This window comes from Helobdella robusta (assembly GCF_000326865.2).
Source record: "Helobdella robusta unplaced genomic scaffold HELROscaffold_5, whole genome shotgun sequence".
Lineage (NCBI taxonomy): Eukaryota > Metazoa > Annelida > Clitellata > Rhynchobdellida > Glossiphoniidae > Helobdella > Helobdella robusta.
In genome coordinates this window covers 3,345,199-3,366,482 of record NW_008705254.1, presented here as the reverse complement: position 1 = coordinate 3,366,482, position 21,284 = coordinate 3,345,199, and the positions used below count along the sequence as shown (strand labels likewise).

Genomic DNA, 21,284 nt, shown 5'->3' with positions numbered 1-21,284 from the left:
GTTTGTTTGTTTGCTTGCTTGCATGCTTGTTCGTTTTTCTGTGTTCTTGTTCGTTTGTTTGTTCATCCATTTGTTCGTTTTTTATTTATATAGTTATTTAATTAAATCACTTCAATATTATCATTATCATCAACATTATTTTTATTATTATTATTGCTATTATTATCATTATTGTTGTTTTATTATTATCAGTATTTAATTCATTAATTGCCATGATGTTTTGTTGGCTGCTGTGTCAATTATAATTCTCCATCTCTCTTTTTCTTTCCTACTCTCACTTTTCCTTCCTCTCTCTCTCTCTCCTATTCTCTCTCTCTCTCTCACCTGCTCCAGTCCCACGCTTTTCATGCACGTCAACCGCTGAAAAATTGCTCTTGCAATTGAGATGGAGATTTTTTTTTACAAATTATAAATATATTGCTTTTCATTGGTTTGTTCGATACCGAAATAACAACACAAACGTCGCCATTACTTACGTCGCTTTAGCTGTTTTTGCTGCTGCTGCTACTACTTCTACTACTACTACTACAACTACTACTACTACTACTACTACTACTACTACTACTTATACTACTACTACTATTAATGCTACTACTTCAATTACTTTTTCAATTACATTTACAATTACTTTAAAACAACTATAACTGTAATATGTACTTCAACCACTGCACAGCTGCTACTTCAGCCACTACCACAGTTGCTACCAATACTAAAACTACAACTACAATTTTTATAACTACTACTTCAGTAGTTACTTAAAAGAAATACTACAGCTGCGAGTAGTATTACTACTACTTTCGATAGTATTGTACAGACATGACAACTGTAACATCAACAACAAAACATTTTTTCATGGTTTTTATGATATAAAAACGTTAATGAAGATGATGATGAGTTAGGAAATAAAAAATAAATTAATAAAAATAAAAAATCAATTATGAATTGGTTGCAAATAGGGGTAGATAGGGTAAAAAAGATAAGTTTATCTTTGTGAAAATTGCTCGCTTGCATCACGGTAACCACCATAGACAGGGATCACTTCCATTCACGTTATTTGAAAACCAGATGGCGCTCACTTTCTAGTTGAAAAAAACTTTTTCAATTAAACACGTTCAGTTCAGTGTTTTTTTTTTATTTCTATACATTCTATACACACGTCACATGCGAACGGAAATGAAAAAATATGCCAAAATATATAAGACCCTGCTACAAACATTGCAGACATGTTCATTTAAAACCAAATACTAACGATTTTTTTCCTTTGTTGAATTTTCGTATGTTTCGACGCTGTTATAAAAAAAATCAATCGGCTGTTTAATTACGAAAAATTGTAAAAATTGTTTTATTGAATCTAAACCCAAAGTTATTTTATTTGGTTCACCACAATCCAAACAGAAAAAAATATTTAAGACTTATTTATTTTGGTAAAATTCTAAAAAATATTTGTCGACAAAATTTGCTCTCAACTTATTTTTTTCTGCAGTTTCTTTCCTAGTGAATATTATTTGAAATAAAGCAAATTAATGAAATATTAAAATGCAAACCAAAGAAGTTGAACTTGTTTGTGAAAATATTTGAATTGCTAATTGATGTTATGGCACTGAACAATGAACCAATCAGACAATCAATTTAATGACCAATTAATAAACTAATCATTCATTCAAGCACCACTTAGCCAATCAGCCAACTGACCATCAATCAACCAATCAATCAACTAGCCATCAACCAACTGACCATCAATCAATCAACCAACTAACCATCAGCCAACTGACCATCAATCAACCAATCAACCAACTAGCCATCAATCAACTGACCATCAATCAACCAACAAGCCATCAATCAACTGACGATCAATCAATTAACAAAACAGTTCCACAAAGATACAAACTGTCCAAAGTATCAGGAAACGTTTACATTCAAAGTGCCAGGGTGTGAGTACCAGCTACAAACAGTTAAAATTGAGGTGACCGCACTTTTTTTATAAAATTTCTATTAATATTCGTTTTTTTTACATTTTAAAATAAGTTTTCCAATAAAATATAACTTATTCTTTGTTTATTTTGCAGCACCATCATGAAATATGTTGATAGATGAATTTTTTGATGACAGCTTTATTTTTAGCAACATTTTTCCATCGCGTTTTTCACCATTATTTTATAACATTAATTTTTTTGACATTTTCATCATTTTTACGTTGTTTCAATTTTTGCCGCCACCTGCTTTTTTTAATATTCACATACGCTCGTTCCATTTTTCAAAGTTCTGTCATCGCAATCTGCAACATACTTAACAACTTTTGAAATTTTCCTATTGTCAAATCTCATTCTTTAAGACGTAAATTTTTGGATTGAATTATTGCCTTGGGCACAATAATTTAGCTCGTTGCACTAATTCAAGATCGTGTTAAAAACACAACCTTTTCAAATGCGTTTTTTTCTACAGACGTTTATTTTCTGATTATTTACAAATGTTTTTCTACTTATTATATTACTGTGAATTGAAGAACTCATATTTTTTTTTAAGTTGAGTGTTAGCTTTTTTATAACCAACATTGAAGGTCCTGTCTGCAAACATGGCAACAACTTCAGCAGCAGCAGTAGCAGCAGCCACAACGAACGACTCACTCAATGCAACCACAAAAACATTACAGCAAACTCCGTCGACAAAAACACTCGGTGAAGCAGAACTTCGGCTGGGTGACCTCCTCTCTCTCACTCAGCCATTCAAAATCTGGTTGAACTTGCACGAATCCAACTACAAACTGCCAGAGTGTGGCGATATTTTGTTCTCCATGAGTTACCTACCGACAGCTGAGCGACTGACTGTCATCATCATTAAAGCCAGAGATCTTATGTGGCCAGCGGAGATTGTTGTTACTGGTTAGTTGTTTGTTTTTGGCTACTGTTTGCTATTTTTTTTTATGTAACTGTTCCTTTTCAATCTGTGTTTGTTCTTACTGATTAGTTGTCTGTTGCGTTAACTACCGGTATAAAGAATCAAGTTTCCAATAATTTAATAGGAAAATGCAAGTAATATGCGTTGTTGATAATATTTTAAATGGTCTAATCTATACCAACTCCAGAATGTTTCGTGAAAGTTCACCTGATGCAAAACAACAAGAGAGTTCAAAAGAAGAAAACCTCGTGCAAGCGAGACGAACGGCATCCGATCTTCAACGAGTCCATGACCTTCATGGTTCCAGCTACCTCCTTGCAAGTTAGATAATACCGCGTCTGTTTATTGTAATCCGAGATGATCATTTAATTAGTAATTATTACAATTAATGATATAATTACTCATCCCAAGTTAGTTCATACCACATCTATTTAGTATCTTAATATGACAGAGAGGATCATGATCATTTCAATTTAAAATATTTCAATGATTCAATGATAGATAGAATTGAGTTGCAAATATACAAACGCCAAAATTTTAATCAGTCAAAAGTGTGTCAACAAATGTTAATTGTCGGGTGGTTGTAGCAGTACACAGTTGTATTTACGTTGATACTGTGTAAATTCAATAAATTTGAATTTTGTATGTTTGTGTACGTATTGTTGTATGTGTATGTATTGGTGTATGTCTAGTATGTACATGTACATGAAAAAAAACTGCATGTTTCTATGTACCAATTTTTTTATGTACGCATTTTTGTACATGATTGTTCACAAAACAATTTCCATCATCAACAGTTTAAAGGATGTTAAACTTTTTGTCTGTATACATAATAATTTTTATATAGAAATACTATTGCATTGTCTTTAGAACATACTACTTTTTCATTTACTTATATAAAATATATATAAGTATGTAATGATATATACCTACATAGATACATAGGTATCTATTTCTGATCATATTACGTTATGGTTTTTGTTTTTTTTTTTTATTTTTTTTTTTGGAGGTGGCCATACAAGCATTGCTTCAGGTCTCCATTAATAAAATTGTGTTAAATTAAAAAAAAAATTAAATTAAATAAATTAAAACTATATATGTATATGTATGTATGTATGTGTGTATGTATATGTATGCATATATATATATATATATATATATATATATATATATATATATATATATACATGCTTGTCAACAAACATTTTATACATTTCATTTGTATACTTCTTGCTGAGACATTGTGTATGATTAATGTTGCATGCGGGTTGATCGCTTGATGGTCTTTCAATGGTAACGCAAACAAAAAATGTGAATTGATACTGCGCTTGCTTGCCTGTGACCGGAATGTGTACGTGGATGTGTGTGTATGTGTGGATGTGTGTACGTGAATGTGTGTACGTGGATGTGTACGTACCTAGTGTGTATGTGAATATGCGTGCAGTGTTAATTTTTTTGACGTGTAATAATAACAAACTTATGTAGCATGAATCATATGGAAGACATTTTTAAAAAATTTACATATTATTTTAAATATAAGCGAGTGAAATAAAAAAAACCTCAACTAAACGTTAAAATATATACCAGCGCAACATAAACTTCAAAGAAACACTTCGTTGAAGGCTCATTAATAATACAAGCAGACTTTTCTGTTCAACAGTTATTTTTGCTATTAAAATAAAAATGCCTGAAATTTATTTTGAAAAGTAAATCATCTTGTGACAAATTTTTCCTCCTTTGAAAAAGTTTTGAAGGACCAATTGACCAGGATTTACTGTTGCGTTCATGTTGCTTTCTGTGGATGTTGAGGAGGTCAGAGGTCAGTTTTTGATAGAGACAAGGATTGACACAATTTGTTTGTGCGTGGCACGTTTCAGACATTGCAAATACTTCGGGTTTATCAGATTTTCCTTCTTATCATTTATTTGTTATTTTCTAAGTTTTTTGGTGACAAATAAGTTAGTATTTCGAAAATTTTGTTTTATTTTTTCAATTTAAATCTTTTTACACTTCGATGAATACAAACATTTTTATAGGGGGAAATGAAAAAATTTTTTGTTAGCAGTGATACCCGTAAAATATAATGGAAGAAATGAGTAAGTATCTTACGTTAAATCATGTTGCTTCGCCTCCAACGATTGTTCCTAAGTAGCATTTCGCAATGCTTTTTTAGGTAGGCTACGTAAAGCATTAATGCTTGATAACAAATTCAACATGAATTAAAAATTTAAAGTATTTTGGTAATTAGGCTTTGAAAAATAGAAAACAATTACAAGTTTGTTATAATGTTTTTGAGGACAACATTTACTAAAATTTTTATAATTTTTCAAACAAAACGTTCTGATTTGTTTATCAGATTTTTTCTCATATCAGATTTGTATAAATTAAAACAACAATATTGGTTATTCAATTTTTGTTTTCACTAAGCTCAACCCATTCCATTAAAGGTAGATAGAAACACATACTCTATATTTTAAATTTTCATTTCAATTTGCGAACTAGATCTCAAATCAACTTAACGTATCTGTAATGAGTGCATCTTGAAAAGTCGTCTGAGACACGTACGCAAGCAGACAGACAGGCAGGCAGGCAGGCAGACCTAGTACAGCAATGCAGTGTGACAGTGATTAAAAAAATTTATTGTTATTGCTTCTTTGCGAGTGATTTTTATTCTCTTCAAGTGTTTGTTCGTCAAATTGCTTTTTATGCTTCTACATCTTTCAAACAATTCAGTTTTTTTGTCTTCTGAGTATCTGCTCGAAGTTTTGTAATTGTTTGCTCGGCTGGTTATTTTGAACGAATTCTCCTCGTCGTATTGTCAGTGTTAGAAAAGAAATTTGTATTTCAAGTTCTGAATATAAATTAAAACGTCATTTTTATAAATAGAAGTGAACATTTTTTATAAAATTATTCAATACTTTCAAACTAATTGAGGTCCAGACATAAACCAGAAAAAAATAAAATGTTTGTAAAATTTTCAACCAATGTTGTAGCCAGTGATATTTCAAGATGCTTAGGGTTTAACTAAATAAAAAAATTATTTCAGCTATTCATTTGAATTTAAATGCACGTATTGTTAGCGGTTAAAAAACTTTATTTAATCTCGATAAGTTCTAACGCATAACCCAAATGTGGCACGGATGGAACACGTGGGCACTGGAGTAACTATTCCAATTATTTTCATGCATGACCGAATGTTTTGTGGATGTTATTTGTTGCAGCCAGTAAATAATGTGTTTTGTAATATCTACGATGTAATTTGCTCGACAATTGAGATTATTTTCAAGTTCGTTGAAATTATATATGTAATTATATTGTTGTGAAAGAATTTATTTACAGATACCTCATTTAAAATATGGCCAGTATTGAAAAGTAGCTGAATTATTAATTTATAAATATTTGATTGAATTACTGTCTCCATAAAAAAAACCAGTACAAATTTAAAAATTAAAACAAAATAGATTTCAATACAGAGTTTCCAACTAATTCTGAAATAAAAACATGGAAGGGAGAGTTCAGGATTGCTTCCTAGCTTGCGACACTTCTGGAGTTACGAGTTTATTTTTATGGATATACTCGTGAGCACTGTGTTAATTGAGAACCAAATTAAATGGCAGCCTAAAAATGCCAAACGTTATATGTGCGTGAGTGATATAAAAAAAACTTTTTGAGAACTTATAATTTCAAAAATTGTTCTGCTAATATGTATTTGAAAGAAGAGCAAATTATTATTACTATAATTAAAACTTCTTGAAATTTTAATTCTAGTCGCAAGAACCTGAAATCCATAATTTAACATAGCAAACACCGTGTTGGAATAATGATTGTAGCTTGAAATTTTAACATTTCTAGTTGTAAATAAACGTAACATGAATACATTTTACAATTGTGGGTGTTGACTTTATTCAGAACGTAGGTAGACATTTACGCAGTTCTCAATCTAGCTACTTATATTGATGAAAACATCAATACTTGCGAACCTTTACTAGTAACTAAAATGGCAATTCATCAAAACAACGGCGCACATTTTAAAATTATTTTCATAGTCATGACTGTGATGAGGTTTAATTTCTTTTTTTTTATTAGAGTTAGGGCATAAGGCGATAGACGGGTTTGGATGACCGCTTCGTCCCCACCGATCGGCGGAGGCTGCCAAACCGATCTGAATAACCGGTTGATTCAATTCCTATCGATGCAGAGCGAGCAGTTCAAATATTTCGAATTAAGTTAGATTTAGTTCGAAATGTGGTTTGACTATAGTTCGATTACAACCAATTTAGTATTAGGCCATAGTCAACGGCAAATCAACAGTAATTTTATATACATTAAAATAACTTCTGAATTAATTGAATTAAGCTGAATATTGGAATATAATTTCAGCTAATTAGTGATTAAATAGTCCTAAATATTAATTAAATAAAAAATTTAGTGGCCATATATGTGTATATATTTAATTTATTTTTGTCATTTTTGTTGTTTTTTCATTCCCATGAAATTATTTTCTACATCCATTACTTGGTATATGATTTATATGGAGCAAATTTACATTTCTTCATAGATGTAGTTTGTGTCAGCTGCTCTGGTATCAACTCAAATTAATATAAACGGTTTCATAAAAGTCCGCACATTTAACATGAAATGAATGGCCCTAGCACATATATTTTCATAAGCTGTCACAACGTACTAACCACACAAACAGGCAAACAGTCTTAATTAGAAATTATTATACATTTGTGACAACATTCTTTTTTATGAATAATTGTTTTTTCCGGCTATATCAATTTTTGGAAAAATGACAAAAAATATAATGAATGTGACTGTAATCTGACAATAAATGTTCTGCTCTCTTTAATTTTTTTCTAAAATCTCAAATTTCTGATGTTTACCTAAATTGACTGGCAAAATATTGAAGATAATAAAAAATAAAAAAATCATGTAATGTGCTAAAGTTAATTTTTTATTTAACACAAGTTCAAGAATTGCTTAAGTTGAATAGCCATAAATTTTCTTTTAAACACTCCAAGATACAAAAATAATTTATTTATTGAGTTATGCTTATCAGCCTTTGGGAGTTATTAAAAGTAAAAGTCTATAAGTATCTTCTTGAGACATCAAACGTAACCAACTTTTTTCACGAATAATGTAAATGTTTACGATACTTTCAAGCTAGGCCTCCGCTCATTTACCAATAATAAGAATTTCTTTTAAAACTCAACATTTTTTTGTTAGCATTTTATTTCCTTTTTGTTTTTTAAAATTTTTTGATAAACTTGACATTTAGTTTTACAAAATTTTTGGTTTTGTTATAATCATTATTATCATCTAACCTAGCAAATAATTTGTGTTGAAAAGTCTGAACATCCAACCAGCCAAACAATATTTGAAGCTTATGTTTAGCTTCAGAGTTTTGCACACATACAACATTTAACAACGGTTAATGGTGCTATTGATTTTAGGTAAAAAGGCTCTCAGCGAGTGAATTAATTTTCCAAACAAGTTAATAACTGTCTGCCGTCACCGTCAGAAAATTTTAACATAGCATTGTATTTTTAATTGTGATTAAATACCGACATAAACATAGTACACTTTATTAGACACACGCCATCGTATACAAGTTTTATTTTTGTGCCTTTTTAGAGGCGCCCCTTGTCTTTTCTTTTGCTGAAAAATTGTTTTAAACGTTGTTAGAAAAATTTATGGTCAATAGCGGTGACAACTTTAAACAAACTTAAAGTGGGTTTTAAATTTTAGCCAAAAAAAAAACTGCCTACCCCAAGATGAAAAGTGTTGAATGATGAGCCCATAATATTTCTACAACTCTCATTTTATACTTCCTATTGAAATGAAAGTGTTTAGAATGGGTTCTCGAAATTCATAATTTGTTTTATTTTTTCTACACTTAGCAAGAAGAATTTTCATCATTTGCGACTTCTTTACCGATTGAAGACATGAAAGATGAAAACTTAAGAATAAAACGCAGCTGATGCTGTGATATTTGTATTTCTTCATGAAAACTAACGTTATTCAGTTAAAAATATCTTTGAATTATCAAAATTAGATTAAATGATAAAATAATTTCACATTTTAAAAATTAATTGTGAGTATGATGCTTTAAAACTTTGTGATGATGTGGCCAGATATTGGTTCTCTCTAAAAGACTTGGATATAACGCAACCTTATTTTGGCTCATTTCAACTTTTACAGTCGTCTTTATAATGATCTAGGTAAAAAATGACATTAAACTTTTTAAATTTTTGTTGCGAAAGTTTATTTTCACACGAATTATAACTCAAAGGCTTAAGAACATTCATTACAAAATGATATTCACATCTGCAGTAAAATGTCATTATATCATTTTTTCCCCTTCACAAACATACATGCATACATGCTTCACTATTTCAAAACAGAGCAAATAATTTTAATTTATATTCCAACTACGGTGGTCGCTATTTGCACATGCAAGCCCTAACGATACAATAAATAAATATTAGTTTGTATTTTGTTTGTAGGGTTGCACGACTATGAATGCATGTAATAATTATATGTAAATATTAAATATGTATTTGTCTGGCTTCTGTCGACCGCTGCACTAGAATTAATATGCATGATGAGTTTTATGGCATGAATGTGTTTGTTTGCTCGTTCGCATCATACAAATTTGTATCGAATGCGTCTACAACGTAGGAGCTTGTGTTGCATACGTTTGCATTGTATAATCTTGTGTTGTATGAGTTTTAATAATAGAAATTCTTGGAAAATTAAATTTGTTTTCACGAGAAGTTTCTTTCAAAAATTGATTATGGAGTGTTTTTTGCAATGGTATGTGCTGACTAAACACTTTAAGTTTCGAAAACTTCAACAATTCTAACTTTAGTAAAAATTTTCATAAAGAAACTATATCATGATTTGATATAAATAAACCATAATTGCATTTTTTTATACAGAACTATCCAAAAGTATGTAAATAAAAAATTTAGCAAAATGCGAACACAACAATAAAAATTAATGTAAACCAGTTTTTTTTCTCAACAATTTTTAGACAAGATGGAAAATAGTCTATCAAATATTTATTTATTTTACAGTCTGATACTAACCATGCTGATGCTTATTGGTCACACAAAATTTAAAATCAATATTTAAAACAAAAAAAATTAACGTGTTAACGTGTGGCTGCTAAATTTTACAAACTTTTTCTGAACCAAAAAACGGGCGCATTAAATTATTTTTGTATATTTTACAGCTTTTTTAAGTTTCAAGGTAAATGACATTTTTTTCCAATTTACTATTTTGCATGTTTTGATATGTTGTACTGTCCAACAGCATCATGTCAAAGACCCATAGAAATACGTACATCTGGTTTGTTTGCATAATGCATGCAGTTTTTATTGCATTTTTTGACATTTTGCTAGTTATATTTTTGTTTTTAAAAAGAATAAAACATAGATAAATAAACTAGATAAATAAACTTTATGCTATAAATTTGTTTTAATTTTTAATATTTTTAGTTTTATAGTTCATCTGGGGAACGGAAGATCAAACGTCAAATCTACTTAACTTTATTCTATCTTAAGTAAAGATCAGAAGAGTTTTTTTTTAATTTTTCATCTAATCTTGAAACCGTAAGCCACTTGAAATTTTCATGTATTTTAGTTATAAATTAGTATTATAATTTAGTATATAATAATAAACTACTTTAGTTATGAATTAATATCATAAAGTTAGATAATGAAAGCAAGTGGTGCATTAAAATAACTTTTATTGTGGTTATAGCTCATCAGAAAAAATAACAAAATATGTCTAGGTTATTATATAATGGTGGGTTTTTATGTCCTATCCATTTTTAACGAAGCAAATTTACTTTTTTTTATGGCAGGCTAGTTGATTTAATGCAATGTATGTACATTAAAGTACAAAGACATACATTGTCTAAAGTTTGCATACCAGCATTCTACATAAATAACACCATTTTGTGTAGAAGAATCAACAAACAGTGGCGGATCTAAACAAGTTTGACGGGGGCCTAGATTTTAAAAAATGTTTGACAACCGGAAGGGGGAATTTTCAGAAAAAGTTGACACGACTGACCCAAAAAAGTCGATGCATTTTCAGAAAAATTTTGTCGACCGGGAGAGAAGAATTTTCAGAAAATTTTCAAAATAAAATTAACAAAAATTTTCAAAATAAAGTGGCAATTTCAATTTAATCGAAACTTGCTCACCCGGTGGGAGCATTTTCCGCAAATTTATTTCAAAAATTATTCTGTGCTCACGGGGTAAGACAACGTTTTGCTGGTGGTCTTATAATGTCCATTTTCCCTTCAAAACACTATTTTTCACGTTAAAACAACAACTTTTACCATCTTCCAACACAAGTAATGCTCGTAACGGGTGGCCCATCTATATCCACCCCAGCAGACAAGCATAGCATCATTTGAAGTATGCGTACCTATATGTACATGTACAATGACATTTCACGTATGTGTACCTACATATACAATTTTTACATACATAAAGATAGAAGAACAAGCGGCACGTGAGACATGCAGGCTGTCTTTGGTTGATTGTTTGTTGCCGCTCAGACGTGAAGATAATTTCTGCTAGGTGCCATCTCAATAAAACTCATCAGGGTTGAGATTAATTATGAAATATTTCTCACTTCTATTTTTTTTTCAGAAAAGTAGAAGTAGGTGCTTTTGTACTTTTCGGTTTATAAAATTAATTTTTTTATAAATTTATAGTTGTATAATTACATTACACGTGTATGTGAATATTTAAATATAAAAAGAGTTATTTTTTTTTTAAACTTTTGTTCATCTTTAAAGCATGAGGTTTGCTTGACGATGTACGTCAAGGGAAATTATACTTTTGTTTCATGAAAAGTTGCACTTGAAAGATATCTCCTCTGTTTGTTCGAATGGTTTTTGAGGTTTTCTTGTCGTCGAAATTTTCAAAATAAACACAGAATTAATATCTGCAAACAGACGAGCACCTTTCTACGTGTACAAATAAATGCAAAACTATACCAACTCGTGCCTTTGTCGACCAGTGAGAGCTTTAAAATTCAGTGGCAAATCTAATAAAACAATTCGAACAGCGGTGTTAGCTGCATATCTTTAATTTTTTAAATTAACTTTTTGCCACTTTGCATTTGTGTGCTTTGCTTCTAATAAAATACGTAATCTTTTTAGAACTAATTTTAGCGCTGTTTGCAGGCCAACGCAAAATATATTTTTGCTTTATACTTTCTGGCGAAACTTCTTAGTTTATAACAGATTTCAAGATATATGTTTTGACAAAATATTTTTCAAATTATAATTAAGTGAAAAATGCATTATAGTCAAAAAATTAAACATTAAGAAATTAAGAAACGAAAAACATTAAGAAATAAGATTATGTACCAACGGATTCATTCTCATTAAAAACATTTAAAAGCCTCTTACATTGAAATGTTAATTGTTTGTAATGTTGATTAAAGTTTTGAGGTTCATTTCTATGTCATGGAATAACAAACTAAAATAACAATGCTCCCAACTGCTTAGCCAAAAAAGCAAACTTGTATTCAGAACGTTGTGAGGCGACTTAGTTTGACGAATTATCTATGAAAAAAATTTGACATTTTTTACGTTATTAATTTATCTGTATGGCTTTGTGCTTTGTGATTCATAGTGATCGCATTTTTATATACAAATTAAATATCATTACAATATTTGATTATGTTTATAAGTTGTTGAGTCTGTATGAAAATTGAACATTTTTTAAACTTTGATAATGAGTACATTAGTCCATATATTTTTATGTGGTGTTCAAATAATTTTGTTAGCTAAATTATTTTTTAAGCAATAACAACTAGCGCATTCAATTATTGCTTTGAAACATGGAATTATATCTTTATAAAATAATTACAGGGTGTGAAGCTCACCTTTTAATTGGACCACCTTCTTTAGCAAGTCCAGATGTGGTTTTATTAACCGGCTCTTTCATAACATCAGACCTTTTAATATTCGTAATAGCATGTTTCTATCAGAGAAATATTTCTCAAATTTTCATAATATTGAATAAAAATTTTATTCTTTCTATCGCAAGGCACTCCATCATCTTCACAAAATCAATGGGGAAAAATTAATACAGAAACTTCACCGCATTCGTTAACACTGTCATCATTATTTCCCCATCATCTTCGTCGTCGGCGTGTTCATAACCTAACGCTAACTTCAATGAATATCAATCATACCTTTATTATTTTCACCATCCTCATTATTTTTACCATGTCTTCAACATCAATGGCCGCAATCACCACCATCATCATTGTAGTCATTATCATAAGAAACATTTATCATTCTTATCATTCTTATTTTTATCACAATTTCACTGCAGTAACTTTCAAAATAATCTTTTTCTACTGCCTTGTTAGCGCCATTGTTATCTACATCGTCACTCTTATCATACTTACTACTTTCATCATCAGCAGATCCTCATCGTCGTCGTCATCTTTATTCATGTCTTCATAACTTTCATTATCACCGCTGCCCTTTGTTACCATCATTTTCGTCGCCGCCATCGTCTTCGTCATCATCCCCTTTATCATTGTCATCTTTTTCGTCATCATCTTTACCATCAACTCTACTACCATCATCATCTTCGTCGTCATCAACTTCGTTTTTATCGTCATCATCTTTGTCATCATCATCTTCCTTGGCATCATCATCTGTTGTTATGCTTTTCATCATGTTCCATGCATACTGCATAGTGGCTCCATTCCATCATTTGTTCACGATGATGGCAGTCATATCATCATCACCTACATTTTTTGCATCATCAGCATCATCATTTTCTCATAATTTTCATCATTATATCATCATTTTATGTATCATCTTTCTTATTATCTTTGTTAACATTGATTACCACTTAACCATTCATAGATGCCGTATTATCAACGACATTTTCAATAGCACTTATAACTGATGTTAACACAAATAATATTAACTATTATTATCGTAAAGTTTTCAACAATGATATCTTTTATTATTTTGAAAATCTACATCTTCTCATCTTAACCACATTTATCAATGTTACAGCATTGGAACTTATATTTTATTCTCTTGACAAATCTGGTTTTTTCAAAGAACAAATTTCAGTCAGATGACATTTCATTCTGTTCAATGAGGTAAGCGTAGTATGACAGGATTAGCGAGTTGTGTGTGTGTCAAATTTGCTATAAGAACATTCTGGCTTACATGAGATTGCTTCTCTGAGGCATTTCTTGTTGATTTTGTGGTTAAAATTTTCAATTTTATAGTTTTTGATTAATAATTTGAATATTATTCGGTTATTATAGTTCTACTTTGAAAACTTTAAAAAGGAAAATGAAACTATTTAATGTGTAACTAACAAATGGTTAAATTAAAGAAAGAATTATAGAGAAGCGGCTGCCATAAAGTCGCAAAAAGCTAACGTCTGCAAACATGTGGTCGGTAATGAACTACAGCGGTCGATACTACAACTTGTTTTGATGTTTTGGCAAGACAAATTTTTATTTCACGGTTGTTAATTTATGTCTGGGTTACAATCATTTTGGCGTTAACAAAATTTGAAATTTTCAATTTAAAACAATTTAGACGTACCGTGTTTAATGTAAAAAAAAATTAATTGTGAAATTTGCTGCTACTCGTTAAATATAACTTTGCTGAAACGAAGTAATTCATGGGTAAAAAAGCCTGTCAGCACACATTTCAAGACTTATCAGTAAAAGCAGGCGGCAATCTCTTGCATGCATGGGGAAAAAGAATGCAGGGTAGACACATTAGCAAACATGGAAACGTTCGAAAATTCAAGTCGGGAAAACGCTAAGCACCAATCCTCTATCACGCAATATCACGCAACATATGTTATAACTATTGCCGTCTTGCATGTTCAGTTTTTTTTATTATTTTTTAAAAGTTTTAGTTGTTTTTGTATTCATTACAATATGTCAATTTCCTCAAACATGCCTGATATCACGGTATAAATGATATCATGATATCATCTTGATACCAAAAACAAGATTTTGTTGAATACATCTGTATGTTGCACTTCCCACGCTAGGACTCATCCAGTCAGAAGTTCACTCTTTTAATATCACCAACCTAATGAACATTATTTTTAAAATGATGGCTATTTGGAGTAAGTAGAATTTCAAATTTCTCATCCTTATTGTTGTTTATAACAATTGCTCTTTTTTTTTATTTCTAAATAGTTATTTAGGATTGGTGAAAAGGCTTAAATGTCACAGTGTATTGTTATTTGGTTGGTGGGTGACCGGGTTTTTGTTGCTTATAATGTGGAGATAAACTTCTTAGTTCGTGTTTGGATATGCTCTATCAAATTTTTTTTTAATTTTCTTTTTATCATTATTATTATTATCTGTCAGATATTTTTTCAGATATTCCTCAGATATCTCTAAGGTAATTCTTCAAATTTGCCAAATGTTCATTCATCAGAAATACAATATATGAAGTTAATAAGAAAAAAAAATGAATTTGCGAACTGGATAACATTTTTACAAAGTTCTAAAAGTACAATTTTTATTTATACTGATACTGTTAATACAATTTACATTTCATTTTGTCATTTTATTTGTTATTATTATTATTTGTTGTTGTTGTTATTATTATTATTAGTAGTAGTAGTAGTTGTTGTTGTTGTTGTTGTAGTAGTAGTAGTTTTAGTTGTAGTAGTAGTAGTTGTAGTAGTAGTAGTAGTAGTAGAAGTAGTAGTAGAAGTAGTAGTAGTAGTAGTAGAAATAGTAGTAGTAGTAGTAGTAGAAATAGTAGTAGTAGTAGAATATTATTAAAAATAGTCACATTATTATAATGGTTAGCGTGCATTTTTTGTTGCAGTAGTGTTTTTTCAATTATGTTTTTGCTGTTGTTGTTATTGCTGTTGTTGTCGTTGATGATGATGTTGTTGTCGTTGATGATGATGTTGTTGTTGTTGAGATTGTTTTTGCTGCTGTTGTTGTTGTTGATGATGATGTTATTGTCGTTGATGTTGTTTTTGCTGTTGTGGTTGTTGTTGATGATGTTTTTTTGATGTTGATGTTGTTTTTGCTGTTGTTGTTGTTATCGTGTCATTTGTGTGGCCTTGCCTTTGCATTATCTTCTGTTTGTGGACGCATTTTCAGCTGACATTTTATGAGCCAAATATCAAACGTGCACGTTAAAAATCCGAAGCTCGGTGTTGTTTTTTCTGTGTGTGTGTGTGTGAAGTGTGTGCGTACGTGCGTGCGTGTGTGTGTGTGTGTGGTGTGTGTATGTGTGGATATGTGTATGAACATTAAAGCATAATATGAAAATATGTTTTTCATATACTGTGAACATGAGATTATACATAGAGAAGTATACATAAGAGTGTATACATGAAAATGTATTTACAAAAATTTTTTATGAACAAATATGTATTTATGAACATGCCTTTATGAACAAGAGAGAGAGAGATTTTTAAAAGTAGTCTATGTGAACATGTACGAACAAATGCTTTTAGTAATTTTAAAACCATTCCAAAATTTTTAAATGATGAAAAAGCAGGTTTTATTTATTTGAATCATAGAAATTTATTTCCTTCCAATTATTTGTTTCAATTTAAAATCTTTTTTCAACTTTATTCCTATTATTTTTTTTGGAAATATAATTTTTTTTAATTTTCCTCAAAAAATAGAAACTTGCATATTTTTTGCGCACCTACATCTTCATCAGTCTCCTTTATGATAGGATAACGTTTCTTCTCTAACTACCGACTTAACGCATGTTACTTGTTAAACAATGTGAATGTTTCAACACCGACAAATTATTAATTGTAAATATTTGATTAAAAAGAATGAATATAAACTATTGGTAAAGTGAATAGAGATAAGCATGAGAGCAAATGCCAACAAATATGTGACTGATTAATACTATGTAGTGGCTCGCAAAGGCTGCAAGGTATAACGTGAAGCGAATGAGTCGACTTGAGCCAGCGAGTAAACATGTGAATATGATTGCTCGCAGAAAAAAAATGAAAATAAAGGAAAGACTTGATTTCGATCTAGTTCATGGGCTTGCTGTCAAACTTCTGAATGTGAAGCAATCGCATTGAACATGGCTGTGTTAAGTAAAATTTTGATAAAAACATCTAAAAGTTATATACTAGAAGGAAAATAAGCTGATTTGGTCCTTTATCTGAACTGATGAAAAATTTTATACCTACATATTTTTGTCGGCTCATAAGCATAAGAATGTTTATTTGAGGCTAAATTCATTCAAAGGAAGGAGTGTGGTCATGTTATAACTAAATATGAAAAACTGTAGAAATAGACATAATAAAAAATTATGCTGACATGACAAACGACCAGATGTGGATCGTGACGATGTATGGCGCAAAATATAATGAAGTGTGAATGAACGAAAGGAAAGAATTTATTATGACAGTGCAAAGCATGAGTTATAATTTAGGATTAAAACCCATCTGTGTAAATGTAACGTAAACGCAAATGTATGTGCGTTAGCGCCACGTACTGCGACATGCCTAGAGTGCATGTGAATTTCTTGACATCAAACAAACACGTCCCAGCCAGCATCGAAGTGCACAGACGTTACAAGAAGATGGAGGAAATCAGATGCTGCAAATTTAATGACGAGGCTTGCGTAGTACAATTTATTTTCTTTGTTTATGTCTCGGTTGGTATCTTCATTTCTGTTGCAGAAACAGAGATGCAGCAACAGTGTTCCTTACTTCATTTTTGTTTGCGGTTTTTTGAAGTTTATATATGTATATATTAATGTATTTTTAGTGGTTTGTTTGGCTGTTGAATGTCTGTACGTTCCCCAATAAATTCGTCTATATAATCTTTGTTATTTGTTGTTATTGTTCAACACTTTATTTCAGGTTAGTTGTTGATGTTCCGATGGTGGCTTGCTTCTAGGAGGTTATTTAGCTCCTTTGTTTTGTGGTCGAGTTGTCTTGTTGCAAATTTCGTTAACGACAATTTTGTTGGCTCTTCATTTTCGAGATTAAATTTATTTCTGAGAGGCTTGCACGAAATGACTTTGAATAAACTTTTTTTAGCTCGTTCCAATTCTTGTGAAAGAAAATTTTTCGTCTTCTTAGAATTTTTTGTTCAGTCTCAAAAACATTTTCCCATTAAAAACACGTTAAATTTTTTATTTTAAAAAATTTTCTTCAGTTTTTTCGTACACAATTCTGTTTCCCTATTACTTTTCAGATACATCCATCACTGCAGCCTCTCCAATATTTTTAATTTACATTTTTATTTAAAAACTCTTTCCAGACAGTTTGCAGTAACTGAAAATCCATTAATAACTTTATAACATTTAAAGTTTCATTGACACGAAGAACAAAACAAATTTTTTCAATAAAATTTTTTATAATAATATTAAAAAAAATGAAAATATTATTATTGTTATTGTTGTCAGTAGTAGTAGTAATAACATAGCAGTAGCAAAAGTAATAGTATTAATAGTAATATTAGAAGTAGTAGTAGTAGCAGTAGTAGTAATAGTAGTAGTAGTAGTAGTATTAGTAGTAGTAGTAGTAGTAGTAGCAGCAGCAGCAGCAGTAGTAGTAGTAGTAGTAGTAGTAGTAGTAGTAGTAGTAGTAGTAGTAGTAGTAGTAGTAGTATAGAGCATTTTGTAACGAGACAGTTGCATGCTTGCTTCAGTTGAGTCTGATAGAGCATCTATTGATACAAACAAGTTTGTTTTGAGCTTCATTTTGATACAGTCGATGATGGGCCGTTTCTAGGTTCAGTTGGCAGATCATTCCAGTTCCAAAACCGTAGATCTGCTATCTGCTTAACCGTAACCTTGCCTCACGAATCATAATTTTGCAAAATGAATGTTGATAAAAATAATTGATAATAAACGTTTTAATTTTTAAGCATTTGCCGCGTTAGAATTTCAACCTATGAAGAATCCACAACATAAAAGAAAAAGCCCCCAAAAGATTAACAGTATTCTCAAAATTGATCCCAAGCTTACATTTATTTTGTCGCTTTTAAGCCCTATCTGTTTGAATTCCGCAGCCAACCTTATTCGTATAAGTATTTCTTTGCAACTGCAATTCATCAACGACATTAGTTCGTATTATAAATAAATAAATAATCTCTAATAAACATGTAATGGAAATATAACTTTCAAAGCCATTTTTTTTTACAAAACTATTCAAACCGTCTGTCCGTGGTAGAATGATAAATCGTTCTCTAGGGATTGTTTAATGGTTTTTGAAACTGCACCGATATTCACCAGAGGCGATCTTCAAATTTGTTTGCCATCCTGTCTCCAACTTTGGAAGTCTTTTCATGAAAGGCTTTTGAACGCTGTGTTTGTTTATCTTTCGTTCATTTGGTTTTAACTAGCCAATGATAAAAACGTTTTAAAGTTTAATTTTTTTAGCGTTTATTTTAAAAATCGCCGCAACATAGCACATACATTGTTAATTGCTGTGAATTGGAATGATGTTGTAATCATTATATAAGTAATGTTGATCAGACTTAATCATCACAATGGTTTCTTATTTGTTAATTGTTTTCAAGGTTTAACTGAACATCAGCATGGTTTGCCAAAAAAAAATTTAACATTCTTCATGGTTTAGTAACAACTTGCTAAATCTGTTACAATCAAGTGTATCATTCGATTTCACATACAACGAATAATATCCTTTAATCAATTACTCATTTAGTCGTTTTTTGGGCTTTCAATCATTCATCTCTTCATTCATTCATTCATTCATTCATTCATTCATTCATTCATTCATTCATTCATTTATTCATTCATTCATTCATTCATTCATTCATTCATTCATTCATTCATTCATTCATTCATTCATTCATTCATTCATTCATTCATTCATTCATTCATTCATTCATTCATTCATTCATTCATTCATTCATTCATTCATTCATTCATTCATTCATTCATTCATTCATTCATTCATTCATTCATTCATTCATTCATTCATTCATTCATTCATTCATTCATTCATTCATTCATTCATTTATTCATTCATTCATTCATTTAGTCCCTCCAGTTGAGGGTGTCTGTGATAGCCAACTTGTCTCCGGGGGCATCTGTGGGACCCACACACCCCGGTTCGACGTACCAGGTTGGTCACGTGACCGTCGGTTCAAAGGCCAGTGGGACGGAACTCGTGCACTGGAATCAAACGCTCAACTCGCTGCGGAAGCAAACCTCGATGTGGCACCGTCTCAAGAAATGAGAAACTGATGAAGATGATCAGGATTGTAAAATGATGATGGGTAAATGATGATGGAAGTGGAATGATGATGATGAAATTCGAGTTCATTGATGAAAGTTTGATCTTGGAAGTATAGACGAGTCAAGAGAACAAAGTGATGACGGTGAATGATATTCAATGCATTATATAACGAAGAAGTCGTTATGATAATAATTATGACGTGCGTAAGAAAGACCGTTGTTATGAAATTGTGATGATGATATTTTCGATTCGATTTTTCTTTCTTTCATTCAATTTTATATATTCCTGTGTTTGATTAGATGCAACTTCATGATAAATTGTTTCAACGAAAGCTAGTGAATACTCTTTAGAAGATTTCTGAAGATTTAACGTATAACATTAAGCCTTTAAAGATATTATATAATCGGTGAGTCTAAATGACAAGTTCAATATTTATGAGTGAACCCAATTCTAACAACACAGGAATGTTATTGTTCAACCAAATCTAAAAACTTGAAATAAAGTATTAAAACATTGAATTAAAATCATACCGTGACATGGCTAGGTAGAATTTCCTGTTAAAAATTTCATAATTAAGATGGATTTCAAAATGGCATTAGTCGGTTTGTTATTAATTTTAAATGTTTTGCACTTTAAGATCACAGAAATATTCATCGGAACTTAATTTAAAGATCTGGCTCGATGTCTTTTAATCCTATATTTTGTATTTATTTTCTGAACGTATATTTCAATTCTAGACATTTTTCAATTCCTTCATTTGTTCTCATTGCTGAGCTTTAAATTTTTCCACAATTCGATATTTATATAATTTTCAAATATTTAATAAAATATCGACATGGCATACGGAGAATATTTTTTTATGATTTTTTCTAAACGTTATTCATTTTCCTTGCGGTTGTCACTGCTCTTGAATGTAAACGGTCAAATTACATCCATGGAAAAATGTGCACGTGCGTATTGAATGGGAAGCATTTTATGGACAACTTTCAGGAGCACCAAGATTTGGCAAACACCATGCAACTATTACACATTTTATTTTCATATTTTATGCATAATATTATAATAATTATTATTATTATTTATGTCCAATTATTTAATCTCCCTAAATTTATTTCGAATTATTTCAATCGTCTCGTTTATCTT

General features: G+C 30.5%; 1 protein-coding gene across 1 annotated transcript; it reads left to right on the top strand.

Annotated features, from left to right (window-relative positions):
* Positions 1-2,572: 2,572 nt before the first annotated feature.
* Syt46 (synaptotagmin 46) lies at positions 2,573-20,141 on the top strand (the record flags this gene model as incomplete). Its single annotated transcript, XM_009026891.1, has 3 exons — positions 2,573-2,879; positions 3,083-3,216; positions 19,953-20,141. The coding sequence occupies 3 exons, from the start codon at positions 2,573-2,575 to the stop codon at positions 20,139-20,141; spliced, it is 630 nt and encodes a 209-aa protein (XP_009025139.1).
* Positions 20,142-21,284: the final 1,143 nt, after the last annotated feature.